Consider the following 27,246-nt stretch of genomic DNA (forward strand, 5'->3'; position numbering starts at 1 on the left):
GCCGGTGTCGTGGCCGGGGTGGAGTACGGCGAGGCCACGGATGGGTAAGGCAAGGCGGCGCGGCTGCAAGCGTTTGAGAGCGCTGCTAATCTTGTACCTTTCCTTTGCAGGATCGTCGGAGGTAGGATTGCTGAGGCCGGATTCCGGTAAGTATAATTTCTAATGCTCGCCTTCTCTTTTCTTGTCTGTTTGCAGGTGTTCCGGGTGCTGGCGGGCGTGTCAGGAGCCAGGATGCAGGAGCCGACTCGGTGAGCGTCCTGCTGCTGATGCAGAATAACGCGAAGCACGTGTATTCCATCGGGCGTGGTTTAAATAGCAGAGAAGTGCTTCAGTGTGTGTTCTTCCACCGGCCCCACCCAGGTAAGAAAAGAGTTCCTGAATAGAGGAAATAGTTCCTCCCAGCCCTGATGGCTGGGGACTTCAGCCAGACTGGATTGTTCTGGGTAAGTATGCAGCATGGTCTGCCTCAGGTAAGTCCACCCAAGCATTATTACACAGTATATCAATATGAGCCCGGCGCCTATGGCGCCGGGACTGAAGTCCTTTATGAGCCTGGCGCCAAAGACGCCAGGACACGGTCCAAAGGGCCCCTGTAGGGGTCTGCTGGGTCCGGAGATGTGGAAGAAGGGTTTGCTTCCAGGGGCGCTGGGCCAGTCCTGGCTCCTCAGGGGTAGTGCTCATGACACCATGCCTCCTTCTTACACTGTTAACCATAGCCCCGATTCAGTTTCTTTTTGCATACAGAGGAATGGTACTCAGTCAGTGGGAGATTTTAAAGGTTGTGCCAACGTTGCAAATTTGACTGGGGAAGACAGACCTTTGTATGTAGGCAAACCTGTCTACTTTGTTTGCGGTAATGTAGCATTTCCATGGTTGCCCAGGGATTGGCAGGGAACCTGTTATTTAGGGATCCTGTTACCTGGGGTGTTTATAGCTAGTACAATAGAAGTTTCAAAGGCTCGTCCACGGCGGGACGAGAACGGTGACACTCCAGCACTAATCTTGGGAGATATAGCCAAATCAGTTGTGCCATTTTCGGGGCAGATAGCGAATTCCGAAGATATCAGAAGACTAGCGAGAGTACTGGAGAGAACCACCAACCAGACCACGGACATACTCTATAATATGACATTAGAACAGAAAGCGATAAGTCTAGTAGCGCTTCAGAACCGGATGGCATTAGATGTCATTCTGGCTGAACGTGGTGGAGTGTGTAAATTATTGGGGTCCGCTTGCTGTGTTTTCGGCCAGATTCCTCCCCAACTATCTTCAAGGCAATACAGAATCTGCACATCCTTAGTTCAGAAGTGCATGTTCCCGAGGGAAACTGGGATCTTAGCGCTTGGTTCTGGGACTTTTTGTGATCTTGGGGTTGGAAGGTACTTTCGGTCTTACTGATCATTTTGGCAATTCTGTTGTTCCTTTGTTGTTGTATTCAGTGTCTACCTATATGTTTGATGCTAGGGGGATGTTGCGCACAAGCGATAGGTATGATAGGACATAAAGTGGATGCTCCGGAAAAAACTTCCAAGGAATACGTGTTAAAAGAAATTTTAGCGAATGACCTGATGGCAATAGATATTTCTGACAGCTATTCACGGTGCATGGATGATGATGCATGGAGTTATTTGCAAGGAGTTCCGAAGTAGTTTAGCACTTGGCATAGGCCAAAAGGAGGGTTTGTCAAAGGGAAAACTATATTGTACCTCCTATTGCAACAAATATATGTATATTGGCCAACGCCAAGCTGCTTGTAAGCCACTTGCGAAGAAATCCGTGTTGCAAGGTCCTGACCTTAAAATCAATGTAAGCCGCCATTTTAGGTACGCTTTGTAAAGTCACCCTGGTGGACGATGCCATTCCGAAATACAACATGGCCGTCTTGACCTCTGTGTGTAGCTAATATGTAACTTGCCTGCAGGCCACTTGTTGAGGTCGTGAACTGAGACCTTATCCTTCGTTGACCTGTGTGTAAAGGATTACTCGCGTCAATGAAACTAATCTGCGAGCATATGTTAAGAACAATGTATTCAAATACTGAACTGAGAACACTGGTTTAACTACATTGTATCAATTTTTGAGAAGACCTGTATGGGAAATCCCAAAATACACAGTTGCCGTGTAGGCTTGTTGACCTATGTATTAAAGGCAAACTAGTTACATGTGGATATGCGAACTCGGCATGAACCCTAGATCAGTAATGTATTAGAGGAATATTAACTCGAAGTAGGGTTGGACATCGTGTTTGCAAATGGTATAAAAGAGCAATGAATGCTAATGTACAGTGTCTCTCACTGAATACACCGAACCACGCTGGAGTTCGCTGTGTTGCACTGAGGGCCGATAGCTATCTGATTTTGTTTTGTTCTTTGTAACTGATTCAATATAAATTAAAGATCTTTGTATGTTCCTTTGTAACCCGTGTTCGGTGTATTTCCTTTTGGGGTACTCAGCCTCGATATTTTGATTTTGTTTTCACAGCAGAGTTAATGTTATGAAGGGTGTTTTTGTTTGTTGCAGCCATGAGGTCTTGTTTCGTAATATGGACATGGATGATTTGACGTAGCGTTATCCCAGAGTGCGGGGCAATCCAGGGGCTGGGGTTGGCCTTAGTAAGGCAGCATGTGAGTGCTGGAGGCTGGCTTCTTACGCCAAGCCTTGCATTGCGGTATCCTATGTTGGGAGTATAGGTGATGGGGTTGGTAGGCTGAGTGTGTGACCGTAGTCGTGCATTCCTGTGGTGACACGGCGTGGTGCGCATGGTTCTGACCTGGGTAGGTGCACGCAGGAGGTGTGGCGGGTGGGCATAGAGGCTGGAGGCCTTACCTTATGTAAACTTTGCAGAGCCTGGGGGTGCCATCCGCGCTGTCGAGCAGCGGAGAGCTGCAGAGAGTGAGCTTGGCCTTTTCTCCTGGCCTTCGCTCCTCTGCGGCTTCGCCTGGCAGTGAGCCCCCCCTCCATTAAAGGCTGGAGGGGAGGGGCTAGCATATAGCATATAATATCACATTGCCAGCATATAGGAAGATTATTTCAGGAGGGCCAGCCAAACGGACACTGCATCGTCCATGGTGCTCTCTGATGAAATCCACCATTGGCTCGATGGCAAGAGCAAAAAGGATAGGAGAGGGGGCAGGCCTGTCGGGTGCCTCTTCCCAGTTGAAACGGTTCAGATGTGCAAGAGTTAACTAGTACTCTGGCCAGTGGTTGTGTATAAAGTAATTTAATATACCATATCATGGTCGGACCCACCCCCAACTTCTCCAGTGTGACTAGCAAATATTCCCACGATACCATATCGAAGACATTTTGGCCATTGATAGTCACTGCCACAGCCTTAGCCCCAGGATCTATTCTAACATTTAGCGCTGTGGATCTTTCGGGGATGAACGCGGCTTGATCGGCGGGGACCAGGTGTGGCATCCGCAGGAGAGGGTGGTTGGCCAGGACCGTGGCATAGATTCTGGTGTCACAGTTCCTGAGGGATAGAGGCCTAGAGGAGCTACATTCATTGCTAGGCTTGTCTGGTTTAAGGAGTACCGTGATCACAGCTTCCCGAAGTAGCTCCGGCAGCAGCGAATTACGAAGAGACTCCTCCCATACCGAAAGGAGATTGGGGCCATTACTGTTGCATATTCCTGGTAGAACTCTGAAGTGAGGCCATCTGGGCCTGGAGCTTTCCCCTTAGGTAAATTGGCAATAACCACCATCATTTCTTCAAGCTCTTGAGTTTTTCCCTGGTCTGAGCGTTAAAGCATGAGAACAGGATGTTCTCTAGCAGTGAATGTATGGCCTGCTCCCCACGTGACTGTTCTGCGGTACATAAGGTTCGGAAAAAGTAGCAGAATTTCCCAACCACCTCTGTATCTGTCCATTTAGTGTTACCCTGCTCATCCAGAATACAGTTCACGTGGGTCGGCCCTCTCTCTGTCTGAACCTGTCTCGCCAATGTTCTCCCTGGTCTGTCTCCTTCGCCTTATCTCCTGGCCACCTGTGGGCGGGAGAAGTAATGAACTTACCTCAGGGCATGTGCTTCAAATATGTCCAGTTGCGTTCGTATTTGTAATAGCACCTCTGGATCAGGGGAACAGGAATATTCTGTTTCAAGTCTTTTAAGAGCAGTTTCAGATTTCTCTAGGTCCCCCCCCTTATGCTTTTAAGAGCCCCAGCATCCCTTGATATCGCCATACCCCTAATAAAGACCTTAAATGCCTGCCATCTGATGCTCTGGGAGGTGGAGTCAGCCGCATTACAGGTGAAAAAGGTCTCAATGCCGGACTTGATATCCGCTCGGAACACTATGGGCCTCATTATGACCATGCCGGTCATGTAACAATGGTGCTGGTAAGCATACTGCCCGCCAGGGTCAGACCTGGCTGGCGGAACGGCACCCACCCGCAGAGTTTCACGGAAGCACTGCCACCGTTTTTAACCGAGATCCCACAATGCGTCCTATGGGACTTAAATGGGAATGGGGGTTACCAATTTACCGGTGCCTGACTTCCCGGAACGCCGGGGTCGAAATCCCCTGGTGTTTCCGGCAAGCCAGGCACTGGTAAATATTGCAAGTCCGGCAGCAACCCGCCGTTAGCACCAGCAGGGTTACCGCCGGACTTGTGATGAGGCCCTTTAGCTTTTAAAACGGCTGACTTAAACCTCCAAGTGCAACCTGTGTTTCTGCTACCCAGCTTCAGTAATAATGTCACTGGGGAGTGGTCCGACAATCTGCGAGGTCTAATGTCCATGTCAAGTACTTTTTCCATTAGTAAGCTGGATATCAGGAACATATCAATCCGGTAGGACATATCGTGCACTGCCCTCGTCTGTGGGTGTCCTGTGCGCCATGCGGCGCACAAAGCAAGTGATTGTATAATCACTCGATGATGGGAGGCTCTGGGTTGGGGTCTAGGTGCTGCATTTGTTCTGTCGAGTGCACGATCTAGGATCAAATTCATGTCTGACCCCCATAATAGAGGTATTCTGCAGTACCAGACATGATTCCACTGATAAGGTCAAAGAACTCAGGGGAGTCAATGTTGGGACAGTATGTGTTTGCAAGCAGCAGTTCAGTTCCTTTCAGGATACAGTGAACCACCACGTACCTCCCCTCAGGATCGATCTGTACTTTTTTTTCCAACACATTTTAGGGTCTTGCGTATGAGTATCATGACTCCTCTGGACTGCAAGGAGTAGGAGGTCAAATACCTGTTCCTCCCCCACGTAGGGTCTATGTTACGGCATATACCTTCTTTAGCATGGGTTTCCTGCAGGAGTAGAACATTTGCCCTATGTCTCTGTACGTATGACATCACCTTCCATGTTTTAGAAAAATTCCCCAGGCCATGGATATTCCAACATTGTATTTTCAACTGTTGTGCCATAACATATGCATTATCTCATATTGTATACTGTGTTTACTAATAGTCCGGCCTGCTATGCAACATAGAACCAAGTCCTCTGAGCACTCAACTGCCAATATTTTAACTGTGTCCTCCCACCAATTCCCCTGAACTAAGCAACTGGTGCAATACCACTTTGTGGGCCACTTCATAGCACCAAGGCCCCCCCCACTGCCACCCCCAACCCTGCAGTGTACCACCCCCCCTTGCACTCCCCCCAACTTCTCTCCTGTTTCAACCGGGCCCAAGGGGGCGTATTTCCCTCAATTCACACAAAGCAACTGCAATGGGGCTCGCTGTTGCCGCACAGCATTTAACATTTTACTTGGGATGTCACATCCGTTATATAAAGAGTAACGAGGCGGCTAATACACAATTTATACTACTATCAATTTGTGTTAAATCTGGGATAATTGATCATGATACCTGGCTATAGGATCTATTAGTCGGGTATATTCTCTTCAGCAGGATCAACAATTGAATTGTTTATGGGGATCTATGCTTCAAAAAACTTCACAGCTTCACTCAGGACTGTGAAAAAATAGAGTTTGACCCGTAAGTGGAGCTTCAGTCGTGCCAGGAACAGCATAGCGTATTGGATGTGACGCTCACTGGGCATTTTCTTTACCCCGATAAACTGTCGGCGCCAGGTTGGAGAAGTCTGGGAACATAAGGATGGTTTCGGAGCCTAGTGTCAGTTCTTAATTCTCTTAGGCCAATCGCAGCAGATGATCTCTGTCCCGGTAACTCAATGCTTTTGCAATGATGGGCCTGGGGTAGTCGCTTGGTTTGGGCCTGGGGGCCAGAGCGTGGTGGGCTCACTCCACAGCGAAAAAGCCAGAAATGTCTGGGTACCCCAGAAGGTCTTTGAGCAGGTTTTGAACAGCAAGTTCCATGTTTGCAGTTAGGGCGTCCTCTGGGACCCCGACTATTCCGATGTCATTGCTTCGAGAGCGTGATTCAGATCATCGCATTTGTTTTTGACATATTTCATGTCTCTGGTGAGAGCAGTCACAGTATCCTGGAGCGCATGCAAATTGTCCTCAGTGGGTCCTATTCTGGCCTCCGCCTAAGTAATCCGAGCTCCCTCCTGAGCCAATTGGGAGCGCATGGACGCCACATTTGCCATTATCTCATCAAGCTTTTCGTGCACAGCGGCATCATTTTGCCATTGCTTCCATCATGCTTATCAGATCAGGTGTGGCTGAGGTTCCAGGGTTCGTAAATGCCGGGTCCATCTGGGCCTAACATGATTGCCCCTGCTCACCCATGGGAGGGGATCTTGCGAGTTTGTCCATTGCACCAGATTTTTCCCCCGCCTGATCCTTTAGTCATGGTGGGTTATAGGGATCTAGTTCAGAGGGTCAAGCACCCAGTAGAGACGGGGCTCGGGTCAGACATTAGGCTGGGAGATATACGATCTCCACTCTCACAAGGGGGGAGCACTCCCGTTGCAACAGGTGTTTAATGGGACGTCCCCAGTGTCCCAATGGCAGGTAACCTACTAGTTCAGTGGTCCACCACAGTTATATATTCTGACTTCCCTCCTTTTAGTATCAGTATATGCAATTGGGGATCAGGGGTGTCCAAGGGGCATCCAGTGTGTTGCTCGCTCAAGCCATCAGGTCGCTCAAGCTTGGTGCTTCATGATCGCAGTCTCCACCCTAGGACCGAGTGCCTGTGCGGGTCAAGAGGTTGTTATTCCTACCTGTAGGGGTGCTAAAGGTCTAGGACCAGTCTTCCAGCCCTAGAGCCTAGTCTATTCCTTCATGTTGGGGGAGTCTCCCTTTCCCACTGGTTGTTCGTGTAGCGCACTGGGACTCAGTTATACAGGGGCGTGGGGGGCAGATGGGGCCCCACAGTGACAAGGGCCTCCCCTGCATTGTTTTTGGCTGCTTAGAAGGATCCAGGGGCTGGGGGCAGTTTAGGGTTGTTGAGTTAGCCCAGAGGTAGCTCCGTATGGCAGGGGAGGGGGGTGGTGTTCCTCACCTCAGTCTGCCTGTGTATGGATGCTTACTCCCCCCCCTCCTCGCTGCCGGTCGGCTGCTGCAAGGTGACTCTCCCTCACTTCAGGGCTGCAGTGCCGGCCAGCGTTGTGCCACGGGTCCCTCACTGCAGGGCCTCCGTGCTGAGACTCGGAGGGATGGGCGGGCCTACCTCGTTACTCCCAACCGAAGGCCGGGACCAGGAGAGAGAATGTGACACAGCGGGGACCCTGGAGTCAAGCCGCTTAATACGAAGATGGTTGTGGGAATGCTGCAGGGGTTGCTCCGGACGCACCCTCAGCGCGGCATCAGGTGGGAATCAGGCCAGGCTGCTTAGGTCCTCAATTCAGCGTGTGTGGCGGTCGCTCCTTGCAGCTGGTCGTGTCAACAGTAGCCTGGGCTGCCAGGGACTTGTGCTGCACACCGAACATGCCCCAGGGTCTTATCTGCATTTTCTTAAAATTGCAGCTAGAAATATCAATGGATATTGACGCCTCCTTACAAGATATCTGTGCCTTTGTGCGCAGCACTCGCTCTAGGCAGCCATTTAATTTGGCTGCTCAACAGCGCCCCCCGACACTGAAGTTTTGATGTTGGCAACAGCGTGCCCACTGGTAGGCCTCAAGATTATCTATATTCCAGAAGGCCCAAAGCTGACATCCCCGGAAAAGTCTCTAGAAAGCCCATGAACTGAGTGAGCGACTTCCTGTCCACAAATGAAGGAACAGATCCGCACCTGTACGGGAACCAAACACTTCCTTACCCAAGTTGGAAGGACAGTTGTTCAGGAGAAACTGGACCGAATAATCCATTGCTGGCCTGCATGTGCAGAAGGCAACTGCGGAGGGATCTTTGCACAGAGATCCAGCACAAAACATGTAGGTCTGCACCGGATGCATGTTTCCAAGGCACGGAACACAGGCTCTATGCAGATTGCCTGCTCAAAAGGGACACATGCACTGGATACTCTATGAAGGGCAAACAATGCATGAAAACCCAAAGCTTCCCAGATTTCCATGCCCTGTTTGTACTCTGAAATGCAAACAATCAAAATCGCATTGAGGGGACCCCACTGCACATAATTCCACATGATTGTCGTCCTCTGTACAGTTAGAAAGACTTAGAAAATGAGCCACTCAGTATCCATATTCTAGTTTTATTAAAAGGGTTACAAGTCTGACTATCTTAAATGAGGAGCCTAAAAACACAAACTTAAACAGACCATAAACTGAATCAGTCTCTCCCATAAACACAAGAAAGTACAGTTTCAGTATTTGTCTTTCCATTGTTGGTGATTGTCAGTTTTGCTCTACCGTTGGCATTTACAAATGTTGTTGCTGTCAGCAGGGGTCTGAAAAAAAATGAGGGGACACTCCTGGAAAATGTAGTAAGGGCAGGCACGGATTGTACTATAGGACATGTGGTTCAAACCACTGTGCAGCTAGGAGGTTTGAGAAACGTTACTGACTTATAGTGTACTGCAATGAACTATTTTTCACACATTTCAACGATCGCCCCAGCAAAAATACAGTAATTTGCGATTGTGGGCTACTTCTATATTGCTACCCACATTGCTTGGACCTACTTTTAATCCCAGCCTGACCCTGGCTAAGAGACCTGTGACATTACCAACAAAACAACATGCACAGTTCTTTGGATAGGATGGATGTCCTGAATAGTGTGGGGCTTTTGCCCTGCCTAGCTGCAGGGCTCTGTCAATTTCGACCCTGGACGGCGTCAAGGAATTCTTCAGACATTTTTATTTTTGTGTTATTGGTTTGAATTAGAGTACGCCATTTTTCTCTATTAAATAAGATCAAGAAAATTAGTTACACATTCCAATTTGAAGCCCATGCCTTAGATTTGTACTTGAAGTCAGAAATAGAGTGTCTGCTACTGTATACAATTGGCTAGCAGTGCATACCTCCATATGGTATTCTGGTACACTTATTTTAAGATATCTAACCTTCCCAGTACACTTCACAGTTTTTGGGATAGTCAACACATTATTTTCTCCCAGGAACCCCTCTCTTCCTTCAAAAAACAGACCACCAGCAAAGACTCATTTTTTTTATCCATTTTTATTTACTTGGTGCTTTTTCAGAACGGGCGATGGAGTGTGCTTCAGTATTTCCACTGAGGAGATTAATGAAAGGCAAGGTCGGAGGATACAATAATGGTCAAGCAGTGAGTAATCTTGGCGAGCGACTGTATATTTCCCAGTCAGATGTACACATGCAGAGCATGCAAAACCATTCCGCTCTGCCAGGACTTCCAAAGGCAGAATTGTCCATGTACCTTATGACATTACTTCCTAGGTTTGTTCACTGTACTTTATAGAGATCCTGGGTAGAATAAAATGGTGATATAAGAATTTGAGGTAAAAAGGCATTCAATGCACACAAGTCCAAACCTTGGGCTCTGGGGCTTAACACGCATTCTTGTTCAGTGGGTCATTTGGGGACAACAGTAGATCAGGTGAAGTAAAAACAAAAAAAAACATACCACAAACCAGCGAACAAGCACTAACAACAAGACAATATGGCATTTCTCATGGGAATAGTGTCAGTTCTTAAGAATTATCAGTAGGCTGATGGCCAGGGCCGAAGTTAAGGTGAGGAACAAGGGATTCTGTTGGAGCATACCATGTTTATCTGTACTAGAGAAAGTGAGGAACACAATTTCCATCCAGAATATTGCTTGTTTGTATCAGCTAGCAGAGCTTCATGCCCCCGACAAAACATACATATCTAACACACACAACGGACAGACACAGCTTCTCCATCACCTAGATACGAGATCCAAATTGGTGTTCAACTTCCAGTTTCCTCGTCTTTACTTTACAGCGCATTTCATGATTCAAATTCCTTTTGGCATATTAGGCCATACAGCGTCTTCACATGACCAAATGTATCACGTGTTGGTGTGGCGAAAAGTAAAAGGTTTTGCTTTTAAAAAATGAAAAAAGCTTTCATATTATTCTTGCAATTGCTTCGCTGGATAGTTAGATTTGCTCATTGAGAACACACCTTGGTTTCCCTTCCTTTTTCAAGTTTATGATTACTGGAAATTGGCTAGTCAAAAAGTTTTAAAAAAACAAACAGAAGTCATCTTTTTCGGTGTCGATATTTATGGAGCATCCACTGAACTACAAATGGCCAAAGGACAAGAAACAGCAGAGTTGGACCCAAGGCTTCTGGCATTTGCCACCAGTGCTTCTGCAGAAAGGAAACATAAGATTATGAACATCATGTCAGACATGGAACCATCTGATGAGGAATGAAAACTTTTCGCTACTCAGTAGAGCTATCAGGAATTAGGACATTGTATAGACGTTGTTCTTACTGTGAAGGGACTCCATGTAGAGCACTAGTGACATCAAAATATAAAATAATAGATGAGTATAGCTATCAACTATGGAGATATACACCAAAGAGGGGCTCAGAGGGACATCTGACAGACAAGTTTACTTACGCTCTCTGTGCCTATAATGCAACCAGGAACTCTGAGGGTGACTGCTCTAGTAGATGAACGTTACACAGCTATAATTCTATGTTGTGTATGCCCCCACATCTATTTTCTGCCCGCAGCGTTGTGGCCATGGAGCAGAATTGCAGGGGTGGAGAGGGCATGCATGAGGGAAATACATAAAACCTAAATTAAGACCAGTTTCCTTCTCATGCCATACCACACAACCTAAAAACGAAAAACAAAACATACCTGGCAGTGAAAATGCCATACCTCCTGCTTTGAGTCAAATCTGAAAGACGAGAGTGAAAATTGAGTTATCTAATCCAATATTTATACTGCACCCATTGCCACTGTTGTGGTCTTACTATGCCTGGCCTTGTCCGAAAGGTGCCAAATTGTGACTGTGCCAGTGTCTTGCCAGACCTTAGTCTGTGGAAAGGAAGGAAGGGTTGGGGAGGAGGTGATAGAAAAGAGAAATTAGACAACAGAATGACCAAAATCCGAGAGGACATGCAATTGGGATGAGTGGGAGTGGATATGGTTGTCCAGATAGGGATGCGCGTTTCTTCAGTGTGATTTGTTATTTGTGAGCATGAGTGAAGGACTTAGGAGAGTACAGCTTGGTTTAGATTGTGATGGCAATATCTAGACCCCTCAAAGTATCACATTATATGTAGTTACTGAGTGGTTGCGTGATGGTCTTGAGAGGTGCTCAAGCAAACCGTAGTAGTGGAGAATGCTTTCACCAGATTAGTTTGTAAGAAACAATCCCTGTATCAAGGGACAGCACTGGGTTTGCCAATCCAGCTGACAATTGTCAGCACCATCAGTTTGACACATAGCAATCAACCTTTAGTGTTGGTAAAGTGCATGAAAACACCCAATTTCGTTTTAGGCAGGTGAAGGCCCATTGAAGAGGAAGGGCGTGCAGGGGGCTTAGAGTTGGAGTCTGCCGATTGCAAAGCAGGTGACACCCACCAAAAGCATGTGTGTTGAGAGGAATGTTGGCGTGTGTAGGAGTATGCCTGGAGAGAACATGGGGTAAGAGGTCGGGGAGGGGAAGAGGAGAAGGTCTTGTGCACAATAAGATTTGGGTCTGTATAGTATGAGCTAGGTATAATTCACTGTAACTTAATGAAATAACATTAATAAACAAAACAGCTCAAACAACCAGCTACTCAAGCTAGGAAGACAATTACAATCCTAAGTGAAACTTTTACAGCCTCTTGCAGGATGAACTCCAACACAGGATACCGGACAGCACCATCCTCCAAATCAAACCGAAAACAACAGGGGCAGTTGCCTTCTCATTAATGCTCATGCTGTGACCAAATGAAAACAGCCTCTATTAACTACTCTTTTCGGGCAAAAAACACTCTTTGTTCTATCGAATTTACTTAGTCAATGCCACCAGCAAGAGCACTGGAAGAATCCCCCTGATCAACAAAATTACCTTGACAATAGTATTATCCTCAATCAGCATCCAGATTATGAATCTCGCCTGTCTTTTAAATCATGGTTACCCACAAGGATTGTATTTTTGACCATGCCCTGTGCCTGTGCTTATGTGCAAACTGCTTAAAAACAAAAAGGACAGTCTCTGGCTCAGCAGTGGTCAGGTTTTTGAGCCTTCCACAATGTCATGGTGAGCCTGGACATGTTGAAACCATACCCTGCAGGTTCCTGAGTCCTGCTAGGACCTTTATGGGAATGGTAATAGTGGTGCATGAGGCAGGAATCCTTTTAGGCTGAACGCTTATGGGAGTAAAGTTTCATAGTTCAGCCCTTGAATAGCCTTCTTAACCTGGGCTGCAGTTACTGAATCCTGTTAATAGAGGGCACCATACAAATCGAAGGTAAAAAAAAGTGGTGTAAAGTCTGGTTAGCAGATTTGAACTATGATGTTACTCGGACCTCCAAGGTAGAATGTAGTTGACAGCTATCCATCTATAATCTCTGGCTCCCTTCTGTACCTTTTGCACTCCCTCGGCTGTGTCCATGGACCACCATTGCAGGGGGTGTAGAGGGGATGCATGAGGGAGCTATATATCACATACAAATATCAAGTAATCTCTCCCATCACACCACATGATGTCACAGCAGTTAAACATGAATTTCATAATCGTATGTACTGATGTCATAGCATACAGCATTCAAACAGATAAACAGTTGGTAATAGCTTCCGATGGAAGCTATATAACAAATTAGTACTTATGAAAGGGGCTGGAATAAGAGTACTGCAGACTCAGTTCTTCAAAGCAGTGAGAGCATTTTCCACACTGCTTCCAGTTTGCCGCTCCTATGTCAGTTTGTTGATTTTTTTTTTCTTCCAAAAAAGGCAAAAGAGCAAAATCAACAATTATATTTTGCACTTTGGATTGATTATTTCCTTAAGTGGGGCTCCATCCCTAATCTTCCCATTTGCCCCATCGCTTCCCTTCTGTCCTAATATTTATATTTTTTTCAACAAACTTGACTGCCTTTTCGCCGACCGACCTTGTATATATGTACGGTTGGTATGGAAATTTGTCAAAATAGGGTCGTCCGACTTGTGACACAGATTAATTCTGTTTTTCTGACTGAACACCCTGTGGTTCACATACGTATTCACATAGGTAGTCCAGATCCCATGCCCAATCAATCCTTTGCCTCCATGTAGGGGCAATGACAAGAAGAATTACATTTCTTAAACATGGCAATGGCGATTCTTGCTCACTGAAATATGCCAGCTGTGAACAAGCTTGAAATCAGCAAGTAATTTCACATAGAGTGAGACGTTAACAGAGGGTAATGAATTCTGATCACTCCAAAAGTAGTGGTTGGATTCAATTTGATGTCCAAAAGATAAGAGGCTCCAACAGACACCTTGTGCCAAATTCAGAGCAATGCACTACCTCTTCGGTGAATGAAGCATGCCTACTCACAATACAGCTGTGTTCCAGCAAGGTTTAAAGCAATGGATGATTTACTTCTGCTATCACTAGGAAACAGCAAACCCTCTCTACATTGATACGCTACTGACAAATTAATGGGGCTCCTGACTGGTCTCTGGCTACTCAACTACTTTGCCTTAATCTTCAGTCGTTGCATCGTCTGACAAATCAGCTCCCAGAGTAAAGACTGTTGTAGACAAACCATAGACACAAGTTATTTACTGATGGTTTCCATTCTTCTGACGTAAAGTTGCAATCTATATATACCGATAATATTCACACATATAAGTCCTATTAAATCATGTGACACCATTTCACTGATGGAAAATGGAAGTTATAGGGCCCTGTTCCTGTGACCCCCCTCAGAGGCTGTGAAGATACCAGAGGGCTAAAAGGCAGAGTAGTGGACTAACAATCAGCAAGGTCATTTACAAAGCAGACTGCAGTATAAACAACCTCTTAGAGTAGTGATGGAAGAAAGTGCTGATCAACTGAAGATGCGTATCTTTAAAAACATTATTTATGCATTTTAAATAAGAAACACACAAAATTCAACAGCCGGCATGAAATATGCAAAATTTGTAACAAACTAATTTCATTAGTATATACCAATAGACTTCTTAACACACATTTTGTATTTTTTAAGATTCCAACTTAACAACCAACGACTATAATAACTATCCCTAGAACAACACCGTATTCACCAAAACGAACAAAAAATGAAATAAAACCATCAAACAAATACACAAAACATACATCACTCACACAACACAAGGGCCCCTTTCCCTCCCAATCTCCAATCATAGAATGACTTAGTGCAATACAAAAAGTGTCCCTAGTCATATAATTCATTAAAAGGTGTTGATAACTCCCGATAGAGTCCCTCATGGTCCAACTTCAAAAATATTACCTTTTCAAAACTAGACAGGACCTGTACTTCCACTTGTGGTTTCTTCATACTTTTCTAAACTTTCAATGTCTACTTTTCCGCCATGTTCAAAGCTTTGTCAATCCATTGTCTGTACCGCCTAGCCATCTCGCATTGCCCTCTACCCGACAGAAAAATAATGTGTGTGGGGGTCCTAGGGAACATTATGTTTAGTGTCACATTCAGTCTGTCCAAGACATCCCTCCAAAAGCCTCGAACCCTAGAAAAGCCCCAAAGCATGTGCATCAATTTGCCCTTATCTCTACCACAGCAACAATATGCGTCATCTCCCAACAATCCCAAACCATATAGCTATACAGGTGTCCAATATAGTCGCCCTAAAAATCTTTTGCTGACTAAGCCGTAAATTCAAATCTAATTTGGCTTTGAACTCGGCCCTCAGTAAATAATTCCTGTCTTTGGTCAAAATTTCACAATTTAACTCACTTGCCCATGAATCAACATGTAAAGGGTTCATAGGAGCCATATTAAGAAACGCTGACAACATTTGCGGCTGCAAATAAAAAAATCATACACATTTACGGCTTGGCTATCAATGGGGTGCTCATCATATCCAATATCGAACCTGTCCAAGAGAAGAGACTTCAATTCTGTATATCGCTCACGTTTTCTCTTTCCCGAACAGAATTGCCACCATACTATTGTAAAACTAATAATATGGACATTGCTTAAAACATCTCCTATTCTCAACATTCCTTTCGTAACCCAACTTCGCCAACATAGGGTTTTATTGCTAATCTGGAGCGCAGGATTATGCCAGAATGATGCATCTCGATGCAACCAGGGTTTTTTATTATTAGCTATCATCAATGAAGTCAGAAATTCCCTTGTAGCATCAACAAAGGGTAACATTTTTCACATTTGGCATCTTCTGCATGTAGTACATATTTTCCAACACATAACGAGAAGTCACATCCTCTCTATCGCCATCCAGAGTGGTGCTGAATCTCCTGCATCCTCCAAATAATACATCGCTTTCTTAAGCAAAAACCCCTTGTAATAATTGTCCAGGCACGGGTATCCAACACCGCCTTCTTTAACACTTTCCTCCTTTGGCTTCCAAGGCTCAGTCCTTAACTGGCTCTCCTCTTACCTTTCACACCGCTCATTCGTCGTCTCTTGGGGCGGACATACCTCCTCCACCGTCCATCTGGACTACGGCGTTCCCCAATGCTCTGCCCTCTGACCCTTCTTATTCTCTCTCTATACTTCACTTCTCGCTCCTCTCATCTCATCATTCGTTATTTCTCACCATTTCTACGCTGATGATACTCAGCTTTTCCTCTCCTTTTCTTCCTTCTCTCCGGACCAACATCTAAATCTCTCCACCTGTCTCACCGCCATTAAAAATTGGATGTCCTCTTACTATCTCTCTCTTAATACGGACACTCCTCCCTCTCCCCCTCCCTCTATTCATTTTCCCCCTTCTAATCTTCCGATTTCCCATCATGCCTGGAATCTAGGAATCTACTTTGACTCATCCCTGTCCTTTACGCACCATATTTCCCTTACATCTCGCTCTTGTCGCTACCACCTCTTCAATATCTGTAAAGTCTGTTCTTCTCTCACCTTGCATGATACCAAGCTCTTAATCTCCTCTCTTATCTTTTCTCGCCTTTTCTACTGTTCTTCTCTTTTTTTCGGTCTCCTTGCCCCCCATCTTGCTCCCCTTAAATCCCTCTACCACTCTGCCATCCGTACCCTCTGTCTTCTCTCCCCATGATTCCATCTCCAACTCACTTTCCAACCTTGGCTGGCTTCCTTTCCATTCCCAACTTAAATTTCACTTCCTTTGTCTCGCCTTCAAATCTCTTCATGACCTTGCCCCTCCTTACCTCTCTTCTCTCATTCTATACCCCCTCTGGCTCCCTTCGTTCTGCAGATCTCTTCTTACTTTCCACCCCCCAACACCTTGCGCCTCCTCTCATTTCCGCTCCTGGCCCCCCTACACTGTAACTCCCTTCCTTTCACTATCCGCTCCACTTCCACCTATTCCTCCTTCCGTTCCTCCTTGAAAGCACTCCTCCACTCCCCTCAATGACACATGTTCTCTCTTTTCAATACCCTCTTCCTCGTCCCTCTATCTTCCTTGTCTCCCCATGATCTCCATCCCCCCTCCTAACTCCCTACACTCCCTACGCCTTTTCACTTTTTTCCCTCCCCTCCATTCTTCTTCCTCTGCAAATGCAAATTGTTCCATATGCTGTTTTTCTGTTTTGTCTCAAATATACTGTTTTTGCTTCTATGTTACATGTTTAATGTTCCCGTGTTGTTAAACTGTAAAGCGCTTTGGATTAAAGCGCTATATAAACAATAAAATACAAATATAAATCACAGTATTTTTGGTTTCTTCCTCTCACCCCACAAATAAATCTGAAATATCCCATCAAATACCTTTTCAATGGAAGCGACTGAATGACATAACATTTTTGGTAAAAAGAGTCATTTTAATTGTGTAAACCTTGGCCAATATACCTTAAGACAGCCTCTCCCACTTTTTCACATCCCTTAAAGTCACCTTGATCAACTTAGTTACGTTGAACTCTACAATCTTCTTTAAATCATGTATAATAGACACACAAATATTTAACCTGATCCTCCGACCACTTACAATTCCAAGAAGTAAAATCCCCTCTTCTGCAAGAAGATGAAAGCGGAAAAACGTCTGTCTTGTCGCAAATTATCTGATGTCTTGACAACATCTCTACTTTCTCGAATATGTACTTCAGTAATGTGCAATAAAAAAAAAAGTAATCTTGTCTATTCCTCTGGATTAGACAAAATTATCATCATGTCCTCAGCATAGGATAGCACCTCAATATCCCCCACCCCCAACACAAACACCATGAATCCTCTGCTCTTGCCTAATCTATGCCACTAAAGGTTCCAAAGCAATATTGAATAGAAAAGGTGACAATGGGTATCCTTGCCTAGTGCCCCTTCTCAGAGAAAACGAGTCTGAGAGCTCACCATTCCCATTTTTAACAATGTACCCTCTAGAAATGGCCAATTAACTCTACCAAACGCCTTCTCAGCATTTAAGAAAATCAACACCGTGTTCAGCACTCTATTCCCACTAAGCCCTAATATATCAATAATTGCTCTAATATTATCATTACCAAATCTATGCCTCATGAATCCTACCTACGGACTCATGAATAAACCCCCCATGTAATTATTTAACCTGTTTGCAAATACTTTGGCAAATATCTTAATATCCATACCGAGTAACGAAAAAGGTTGATAGTTCCCACACTTACCATGATCTCTACCTGGTTTGGGTATTAACGTAATTAACACCTTTCTCATGGAAGGACACAACACCATTTTGCGGTATATAATTATACAGTTCACACAAAAACGGAGTCAGCTGAGCCATAAAACACTTGTAGAACTCTGCCTGTAAATCATCCAACCCTTGCGATTTCGCCATATTAAGTTGGTTTATTGCTGTTGTGTTCTCAACTGCTTCAATATGAGCATCTAAACTAACCTTAGCCTCATGAGTTAATGTTGGAATCTCAATTTTCCCAAAGAAGTCATCCAAGTCTGGCTTTAAAGGAGAAATATTCTCAGCATATATTGACTCACAAAAGGATTTAAAGCACTCGCAAATTTCTACATTTCCTCGTCACTGGTACACCTTCAATATTTTCCACACTTTGAACATGGGACCGCTCAGTCATACCGCTAAGTGTATTAGCTAGCAATCCTCCACTGCTATTGCCACTTTCCCAGTACTTCCGTTTTACAAAGATTCCCCTCTCCCGCTCTATATCAACTTTGCTGTCCAAAGCTTCCTTCGCCTTCTTCATTTCTAACTTGTCATTATCTGATTTCGGAATTGCAACTCTCTGCTGTGAAGTTTTGAGCATGTCCTCTGATGTCAACTCCTCCAACCCCTTCTTCCTAATGTGAGATGTTCGACTGATTAGTTCACCCCGCATCACTGCTTTGAAACTATCCCAAACCACAAGCATATCTGCAGAGCCTTTGTTTTCCACAAAGACAACATCAACAAAAGCCCTTAATCCAGTAGTCACTACCAAATCCTTCAAAATTCTGTTCTCATTCGCCACCTTTCAAAATTCGAGTTCACATCATACAGATGCAGGTGCATATCCAACAAAGCATGATCTGAAACCCCACATCCCCTTATATTTACACAAACAGTTTTGTCAATGAGCTTGCCGGAAAATAGTAGGTAACTAATCCTAGAATACGAGTCATAAACTGGCAAACAGAACGAAGACTCCTTCACACTTGGATGCATTATTCTCCAAATATCCACCATATCATACCTCTTAAGAACATTTCCAAATTTCTTACTCGCTCCCACATTCATAAATCTACATGACGCTGAGCGATCCATTTTATGGTCAAGTACATAGTTGAAGTCTCCACCCAATACAATCTTCTCACCTTGCAAACACGCAGCAAGCAAGGAAGTTAACATATCAATAAAAGATCCACCCAGGGCACACAGACAATAAAAAGATCAAATAGTAATCATTTGCCATCACAAATGATATCAGCAAAATTATCTGACCCTCATCATCCTTAATCACCTTTTCAACAACATTCTTGCCCCTGCGGAACAAAATACATACTCCTCTTGATTTTGAAATATAACTATTAGAGAGTTCTTGTGTATACCTTGAGTGGTTAAAAGATTCTCTGTGCATTCAAGTAAACGTGTCTCTTGTAGAAAGCTTTGGCTCTCCATATCCTTGAGATTACTTTTTTCCTTTTTTTGGACAGTTGAAGCATTTCCCATTCCAGGTTACAAAAGTTAATGGTCCCATGTGCAAACTAATACAGTTACAGCAATAGCAAAAAGATTGCAACACATGTATAGCTGCACTTAGCACAAATCAGCATAAATGCTGCATCAGATATGAAACATATTATTTGTATTCCACTCATCACCTCCATAGTAAAGGGTAGCCACATACACCACACATCAGACAAAACAAACAACCTAACTAGACACAAAAGAGAAAAAAAACTGATTTAAGCAAACATCCACCCAATAATACTCCAGTAATCTATGAGTAAAATACATTATCTACAAAATGTGTTGCATATTTTTTAAATCGCTATGAAATATGCAGTGATACTGTTCTCCTTTTTTTCCCATTGTGTTCCAAATGTTTCAGCCCCAGCATAAAAAACCTTTGCCTTCCCTTGACGAAAAAATTAAAAGTTACTCACCATAGTGACTAACTTACTCCTAGTCCATAGTCCCTTTTCCTCCATACTGTATGGGCATCCCTCGCTAGAGACGGAAAACAGAACCTTTTTCACCAATATTCTTCCCCTTTAAATTGAGAGGCGCAGGGGGCGCTGTTGCGCAGCTGAAGAATGGTTGCCTGATAGTGTTGCTCCGTCCTGGGCAACATCCTGAAGGATAATAAATCCTTGTTGATGCAGTTTTTACACTTGGAAAAGTAGCGAGATTAATTGCTGGGGAATACTGCGGGTTCAGTGCATCGCCTGATTCCTCCCTGCGACCTGCTTCCGGCTTCCTAGAGGAGCTGTGTGCCTGTGAATTGGAGACCAAGGCTTCTGAGGCCGTGGTGAGGGAGGAGCCACAACGGCACGGCTGTGCGGGAGTAGGCGGCATCTCGACGTGCAGGATCGGTGCTGGTGGGACCGGTGGGTTCCTGGTTGGTGAGAGACCACCCCATCCCGACACCGACTGCAGCCGCTTCCCTCTGTATAGTGGCGCAGACCTCTCAAGCCTGCAAGGTCTCTGGAGCTGGCTGCGAGGACCGCGAGCCGGCGTTCTGCCCACTTTGCCTCATCCCTATTAACGGGTCAGCAGATCGCGTTCCAGCGAAAAGCAAGTCCACGACTCACCGGAGGACACAGACTGACGTGGCGGCATGAGCCCTGCCGCACAGGACCCGAGGGAGGACTGTCATCTCACCCTAACAGCAGACCACAGCCATTGTGGACGGGAGACTATGTTCCGATTTGGAATGCAGGTATTCTATCCCTCTCCACACTTCACTTTAGGCACCCGCACGCCACCTGATTACGCCGGAGGGGGCACCCCTCGCCACCTTAATTACACTCTTGTCCCTTACGGAGACGGGACCTGTCAGACTCTTGATTGCTATTGTCGTAATCTGACTGCATATCAGAGTTGGCCGTGTGGTTTAGAACAACGGCCCAGCAAAATCCTTATCCCCACATTTACTGCACAGCCTGCCTCAATCTCTGCAGACTGAACTAAGAGAGGTGGAGGTGCTGGCAGCTCCCCCCAAGCACGTTGAAGGAAGACTTTAGTTGTGGGTGACCACTACCTACCCTGCCATCACAGAAAAAGGTGGGGAAGTTACGTATAGACTGCAGTGACACAGCAATACCACCTGCTTTCCACAGACATTACACTCTCCTTGGTGAGGAGGGAACCACCCCAGCAGGCTCTCCCAGGTGCCATCACCCGCTGGTAAATCGTTGCTCAACTTACCTGGGGTACACACAGCCTCTACAGGCTGGGACACACTGGTACTCACAAATTACCGGAAATGAGAGGCGGTAAAGCTCAAGCTGGAGTCTAAATATACAGATGACTGATCTATTACGAGGGAAGACACAACCCATTTCTTATACATGTAGGGCACTACTGCTCCAACATCACAGTGAGCAGGTACTGGGACTACCGGTCTTGGCCTTGGAGTGCGGCAACGCCGCCACATCAATAGTACGCGCTTCTGCTTAGCTGGTAACCCCTATTTCTCTGTAAGAACAGCCTGCCAGACCATAGTAGCTGTGTACCTGCTGGGCCCTACGTATAGCTGGCCCCTTACTTCTCGGAGGCACAGATTTTGATACAGATCCCGCCAGATCACAGCTGCAGGGCACAGCCCACTCTGCAACAGAGCTCTACTCATACCACTAGATTGTGATCGGAGGTGGAACCCCACCGTCGTCTGGCCTCTACGCTCCACTGCCGTACCTAATTCCTCCAAATCCCTCCCCCAGGGCTGGCTTCTCTGTGATAGCTACCGTCTCTGCTCAGTTCACTGGTGGTTCTTGGTTGGGCCGCTCGGGGGCGGACCTGGTCACCACTGGCCTTCATCTTACCAACTTGCCCCCCCCCTTTACGGTGCCCTTCCATGGCTCCACAAATATCCTGTGCGGTCATGACTAAAGGGGCCAGGTAAGAAACAGGGCTCTATCAACATGTTCAGGAAACCAACACCCAAGCCAAGTGAGGCCCAGCCTGAGGCCGACACACTCCCCGGAGTGTGATTGAACCCACTGAATTACAAAAGATGATGGAGTATATGTGGGAGGGATTTACTACACTCCACACAAAGCTCGACGACATGAGTGGGACCATCAGCTCGATCAAAGCCAGAATGGAGAAGACTGACACCCAGGTGACAGAAGTGGAGTCCTGGGTTGACTAGTTGAAGACACCATCAACACACTGAGATCAGAGGTGACCTCATTGTCCAGGCAAATCCAGGTGGTCAGTAAAATGAATGAGGACCTGGAGGAGTCGAGGTCTAGACGCAATAATTTATGCATTATTGGCATCCCTGAAGATAAAATGGACAGCCCCAGGGAGGATTACGTGGAGCACATCCTTCTCTCTTTGTTGGATTCCCCGAAGCTTTCACCACAGTTTGCAATTGAACGGACTCACCGATCCCTGGCCGCGAAGCCCAAGCCTGGTGCTCCTGCCTGTCCAATCATAGCCAGAGTGCTAAACTAGTGCGACAGAGACGCTCTGCAGCGCGCAGCCAGAGCCGAAGGCAAACTCCTACTTGGCTCGCCAGAATCCATTTATACCGGTATTTCTCCGTGGCTATCCAACAGGAGGGCAAAACCTTCCTAGCCGCCAAGAAGCGTCTCCAAAAGCTTGTTGTCAAGCACTCCATGTTATACCCTGCAAAATTGAGGCTCAAACATGCGGACAGGGTCTTCTTCTTCACTATTCTGTAGGGGGCCTCCAAGTTCATTGAGGACCACTTTCCTGGATAGCAGCTATACCCCTTTATCCTGATGCACCCTCTGGCTCCCTTTAAGCACCACATCATGTTTTGACCGTACCCTACCGCTCTGGTGTGTCCTCCGGACCTCTTCCGGGATTAGATCCTCCCACATGTACCAATGAGATCGACACTGGGACTTCTCGTTCGATCTCCATTCTACGATGAGTCAGTCCTTTTGGGAGGGGTTGTGGCCAGAAATGGCCCCATCCACGGCCTTTACTATTCCTCTATGTTTTATCTCCAAAACTGTGCATCACACTATGTTTTCGCAAGCCCAGTGTCAGAGTACTAACCGTTCTTGGCTCACATGCAGGCCCCCCCAGGTAGAGTTGCGATTGTTTTTGTTTGACGCTATATTGGGGTGTCACCCTTCTGATTGGGAGGGGCGTGGGGGCGGGTGAAGGAGGGGTGGGTCAAATGTTTGAGAAATAGCTTGGCATGCGATTGAGGAGACAAGCTGATAATTGTTACCAGGCTGAGTGTACCAGATTATGACTCTTTTAGTCTTGTTTGAGCCCTGCGGTGCGTGCACTCGCCGGGTCACACTTATATGGATACGTGCCTACCATCTTGATGGCAGGTGAATGCATTGCGCTCATGAGCTAGAACGTTAGAGGATTGGGTAACCCTGTCAAAATGTGTAAAATTACAACTGCATGTTGAACGTCACAAAATCAAGATTCTTTTTCTACAAGAAACCCACGCATTAGCTAAGGAGTGTGATGGGTTTGCCAGGTCATGGGGCTGCCAGCATTACTACCACCACTTACTCCACCCAAAGCCGCACAGTTATGATCCTTATCCACAAAACCCTCAAGTTTGTCCACAAGGTAACACACAGACGCCCTAGGGCGCTAAATCTTTCTGTCTGATTCTCTTCTGGGTCGGGAGGTGGTCCTACTTAATATTTATGGTCCTAACATCGACAATCCAGATTTCTATTCCCATCTCTCCACCCTGTTAGCTGGGTTCCCCCTCACTCCCATACTTTGGGGGGGGCAACTTCAATACCATCATAGATACCGACCTAGACAGGTCCGGCATAAACACACGCAAGCTCTCCAATGCTGCCAAGACCATTATCGAGGTGCAATCTCAGCTGAGAGTTGTCTACACATTGAGACTGATACACCCTGGCTCCTGTGTCTTCTCTTTCTACTCATTGGTGCACGACTTGCACTTGCGTATTGATAGATTGCTAGTCTCAGATATACTTCTAAGAACTATCGTGCACATTACCATCCTGCCCAGAACCTTTTCAGATAATTCCCCAGTCACTATCATGTTGAGATGGGGCGAGAGTAATGGGGGGACACGCTTGTGGAGACTGAAGCCGCACACCTTGTTAGACATTGTATTCAAGTCTGAAGTGGGGGCCAGTATTGATGACTTTTTTTACACTCAATACCGAGTCTGTGGAATCTCAGGCCACCCTTTGGGAGACTTTTAAGGTCTACATTCGTGGTGCCGCACTGTCCAAGGAGGCAGGGATCCTTAGGGTGATTTGGAAATCCAATGAGGAGAGTGCATCCTTACTTACCAACCTCGAAGCCCAATATGCCGCGTCCCTGACTACTGCTACACTCAGTGAGATAGGGGCAGCGCAAGATACTTTCCGAGCACAGGCCAATTGTGAACGTAAGTTTCTGGACGATCCCCAGGACGTTAGGAGGTATGGGGAGGGGGAGCGCCCTGGCCGCCTGTTGGCCAGACTTATCCGTCAAGAAAGGGGGGCACCCCACATCCCAGCGATTGAAAGAATGGATGATACCCTGGCCCTCTCATCCCAAGAAATCAATGACGAATTCTGCTTCTTTTATGAATCACTGCATACTAATACCGACACCACCCCTATAGCAGATAACTAATACTTCCTCGACAGCCTGCCACTCTCAATTCTGTCCACATAGACCAGGGAGACTCTTGACCACCCTGTGTCGGCAGAGGAACTGCCCAAGGCAATCAACACACTATCATCAGGCAGGGCGCCAGGAGCCGATGGACTCACTACTGAATTTTATAAAATGTTATAAGGGCCGCTTGGTTCCCTGGCGGGCAGCTGTGTGGGAGAAGGCAGTGTCCAGCCAAAGGATTGAAAAAAAAGGATCGAATGGCCTTTTTTTTTCGAATCCAAAAGGACCGAAAAAAAAGGGTTGAATGCTTTTTTATTTATTTATTTATATATTTGTTAAGTTTAGTATTCATAAAAAGTTTTTTTTATAAAAAGTAAACGGGGTTATAAAAAAAAAATAATAATAAAAGAAATTCAACCCTTTTTTTCGGTCCTTTTGGTGTTGAAAAAAAGGCATTCAAGCCTTTCGTTTTTGTACCTTTCACCTACAACCGGAGAAGGCGTGCGTGGCTGGTACACCCCCCCCCCCCCTCTCTTCAGGACCGGTTATCTCAGTGCTACTAAAGCCCGGTAACCCACCCACACAGTGCAGCTCATTTCGGCCCCTCTCCCTCATTAATTGTGGCGTCAAAATATTTGCCAAGGTACTAGCCCTGCGGTTAGCACCGTACATGCCATCTATTGTCCACCCTGATCAGTCAGGGTTAATCCCGGGGCGCTCCACCTCTCTTAATCTACATCGCTTATTTGACATTTTAGCCCGAATTGACCCTGAAACTAAGGCTGTGGCAGCCAAATTAGATATGCAAAAGGCGTTTGACTCGGTCTCCTGGCGGTTTCTGAGGTTGGTATTGGAGAAGAGTAATTCTGGCCCCCACTTCCTATCCTGGTGAAACTCCTATATGCCTCCCCTGTTGCCAGGTTCTGCACCGAAGACAGGTGCTCCACCCAGTTTGAAATAGCTAGGAGCACCAGATAGGACTGCCCCTTTTCGCCCTTGGTATTTGCATTGGCTATGAAACCCCTAGCAGATAGGATCCGTCACCGGCATGCCAACAGGGGTATATGACTTTCTGGGGATCCCGAAATAATTTCACTCTATGCGGACGACGCCTTACTTTTCATCCGCTCTCCTAATGAAAACCTGGCCCCAATATTGGATGATGTTATTCTTTTTGGAAAATTATCAGTCTTAAAGGTTAACTGCACTAAGTCTGTACTATTCCTGTTGACCAGTGTCACGGCGGTACCTCTAGATTTCTGCGGGTTTGCCTGGTCTCAATCAGAGATCACATATCTTGGGGTAGAGGTGGCATGTCACCGGACTCCATTATATGATTATAACTATGGAAACTACCTCGTACCTCTCACCCGTAAGTCTACAGATTGGGCCAAATTACCGATCACACTCTCTGGAAGGGTGGCTATCCTCAAGAGGATAGTTCTACCACAACTCCTATATAGATTCCAAAATGTTCCCCTATGGCCTGGTATTAAGTTTTTAAGTCACTGACTCCGACCATCAATGCTTTCTTGTGGCACTCTGAGGCTGTCTGCCTGAAACTAGACACGTTGGCTACCCCAGTTGCACAGGGTGGGTTTGGTGGCCCTAACTTTGAGCGATATTGGATCACTGTGCAGGCCCATTTTGCTGCTTTTTGGTTTGAATCTAGCTGTCCCTCCACCCCCATGTCAAACTCGAGCTCCTAGCGGCTGGTGAACTGGCTGTTCGCTCTCTGTGGTTCTCCCTTCTTTAAACCTTAAACTAGATCCCATTGATCCCATCGGAGTCACAATGACAGCATGGCGCAAAATTTGGAAACAGACCCCACATCCATTCCATGGTGACTTTCCCCTGTGGAACTGTCTTCATGAATCTCCCAGAGTGGACGCCGCAATGGTTCTCCTCTGGTCCGGGGTGGGCATCGATACTTTATAGGATGCTTTCACTATGGGAACCTTTACAGAATGGCCAGACCTACCGGGATCCCTAAGAGAGCGGCCATCCATTGGCTTCAATACACAGTGTTGCCTCAAACTCTTAAGAATAGGTGGCCTGTATTCCCCTCGATCCCCCCTGATGATTCGCTACTATCTGAGATCATGATGGGCACCACCACGAAAGGGAGGGTCTCCAGGCTATACGGCCTTCTTCAGGGAAGGATAGACCACCCATGGCATAAGCTCAGAGGGGCGTGGAGTACTGACTTGGGTTTTGAAATAACTGATCAACAATGGGAATCTATGTGTGCCCGCAACCGAGAAGTCTCCCCCAATTCTAAATTCAAACTGATCCAATTTAAAATACTCCACAGATACCACCATACCCCAGTTAGACTACACCATAGGAATCAATCTTCTGAGTGTCCCAGAGGCAGAACACACAATGCTGACTATAGACACATGCTCTGGTCGTGCCCAAAACTTGCTTCATTCTGGGAGGAAGTATGTGAGGCCATATCTCAAATAATTGACTGTACCATTACACCATCCCCATGGACTTGCCTCTTCCACGATTTCTCTCGCATCGGCCGGGGCCTCTGGAGGCTGGCCGGTTTATGTATGTTGCTTGTGACCCGCTGTGTGCTTTTACTCTGGTTGCGCCCTAGCGCTCCTACTTTTAACCAATGGCTTCAGGCTGTTACCTG

At 46.1% G+C, this 27,246-nt stretch overlaps 1 protein-coding gene across 3 annotated transcripts in view; it reads right to left on the bottom strand.

The window, feature by feature from the left end:
- Nucleotides 1-9,446: 9,446 nt before the first annotated feature.
- The window catches only part of ACBD4 (acyl-CoA binding domain containing 4), a 1,158,671-nt gene continuing 1,140,871 nt past the window's right edge, over nucleotides 9,447-27,246 (bottom strand). For 2 of the 3 annotated variants that reach the window (XM_069634234.1, XM_069634235.1), the window contains one exon: nucleotides 9,447-10,599. In XM_069634234.1, the coding sequence (XP_069490335.1) occupies nucleotides 10,489-10,599 (111 nt within the window). In that variant the 3' untranslated portion in view covers nucleotides 9,447-10,488. The remainder of the gene's footprint in view (nucleotides 10,600-27,246) is intronic. The other variant, XM_069634236.1, reaches the window with a different exon arrangement.

This window comes from Ambystoma mexicanum, chromosome 13 (genome assembly GCF_040938575.1).
Source record: "Ambystoma mexicanum isolate Mex_15411 chromosome 13, UKY_AmexF1_1, whole genome shotgun sequence".
NCBI lineage: Eukaryota > Metazoa > Chordata > Amphibia > Caudata > Ambystomatidae > Ambystoma > Ambystoma mexicanum.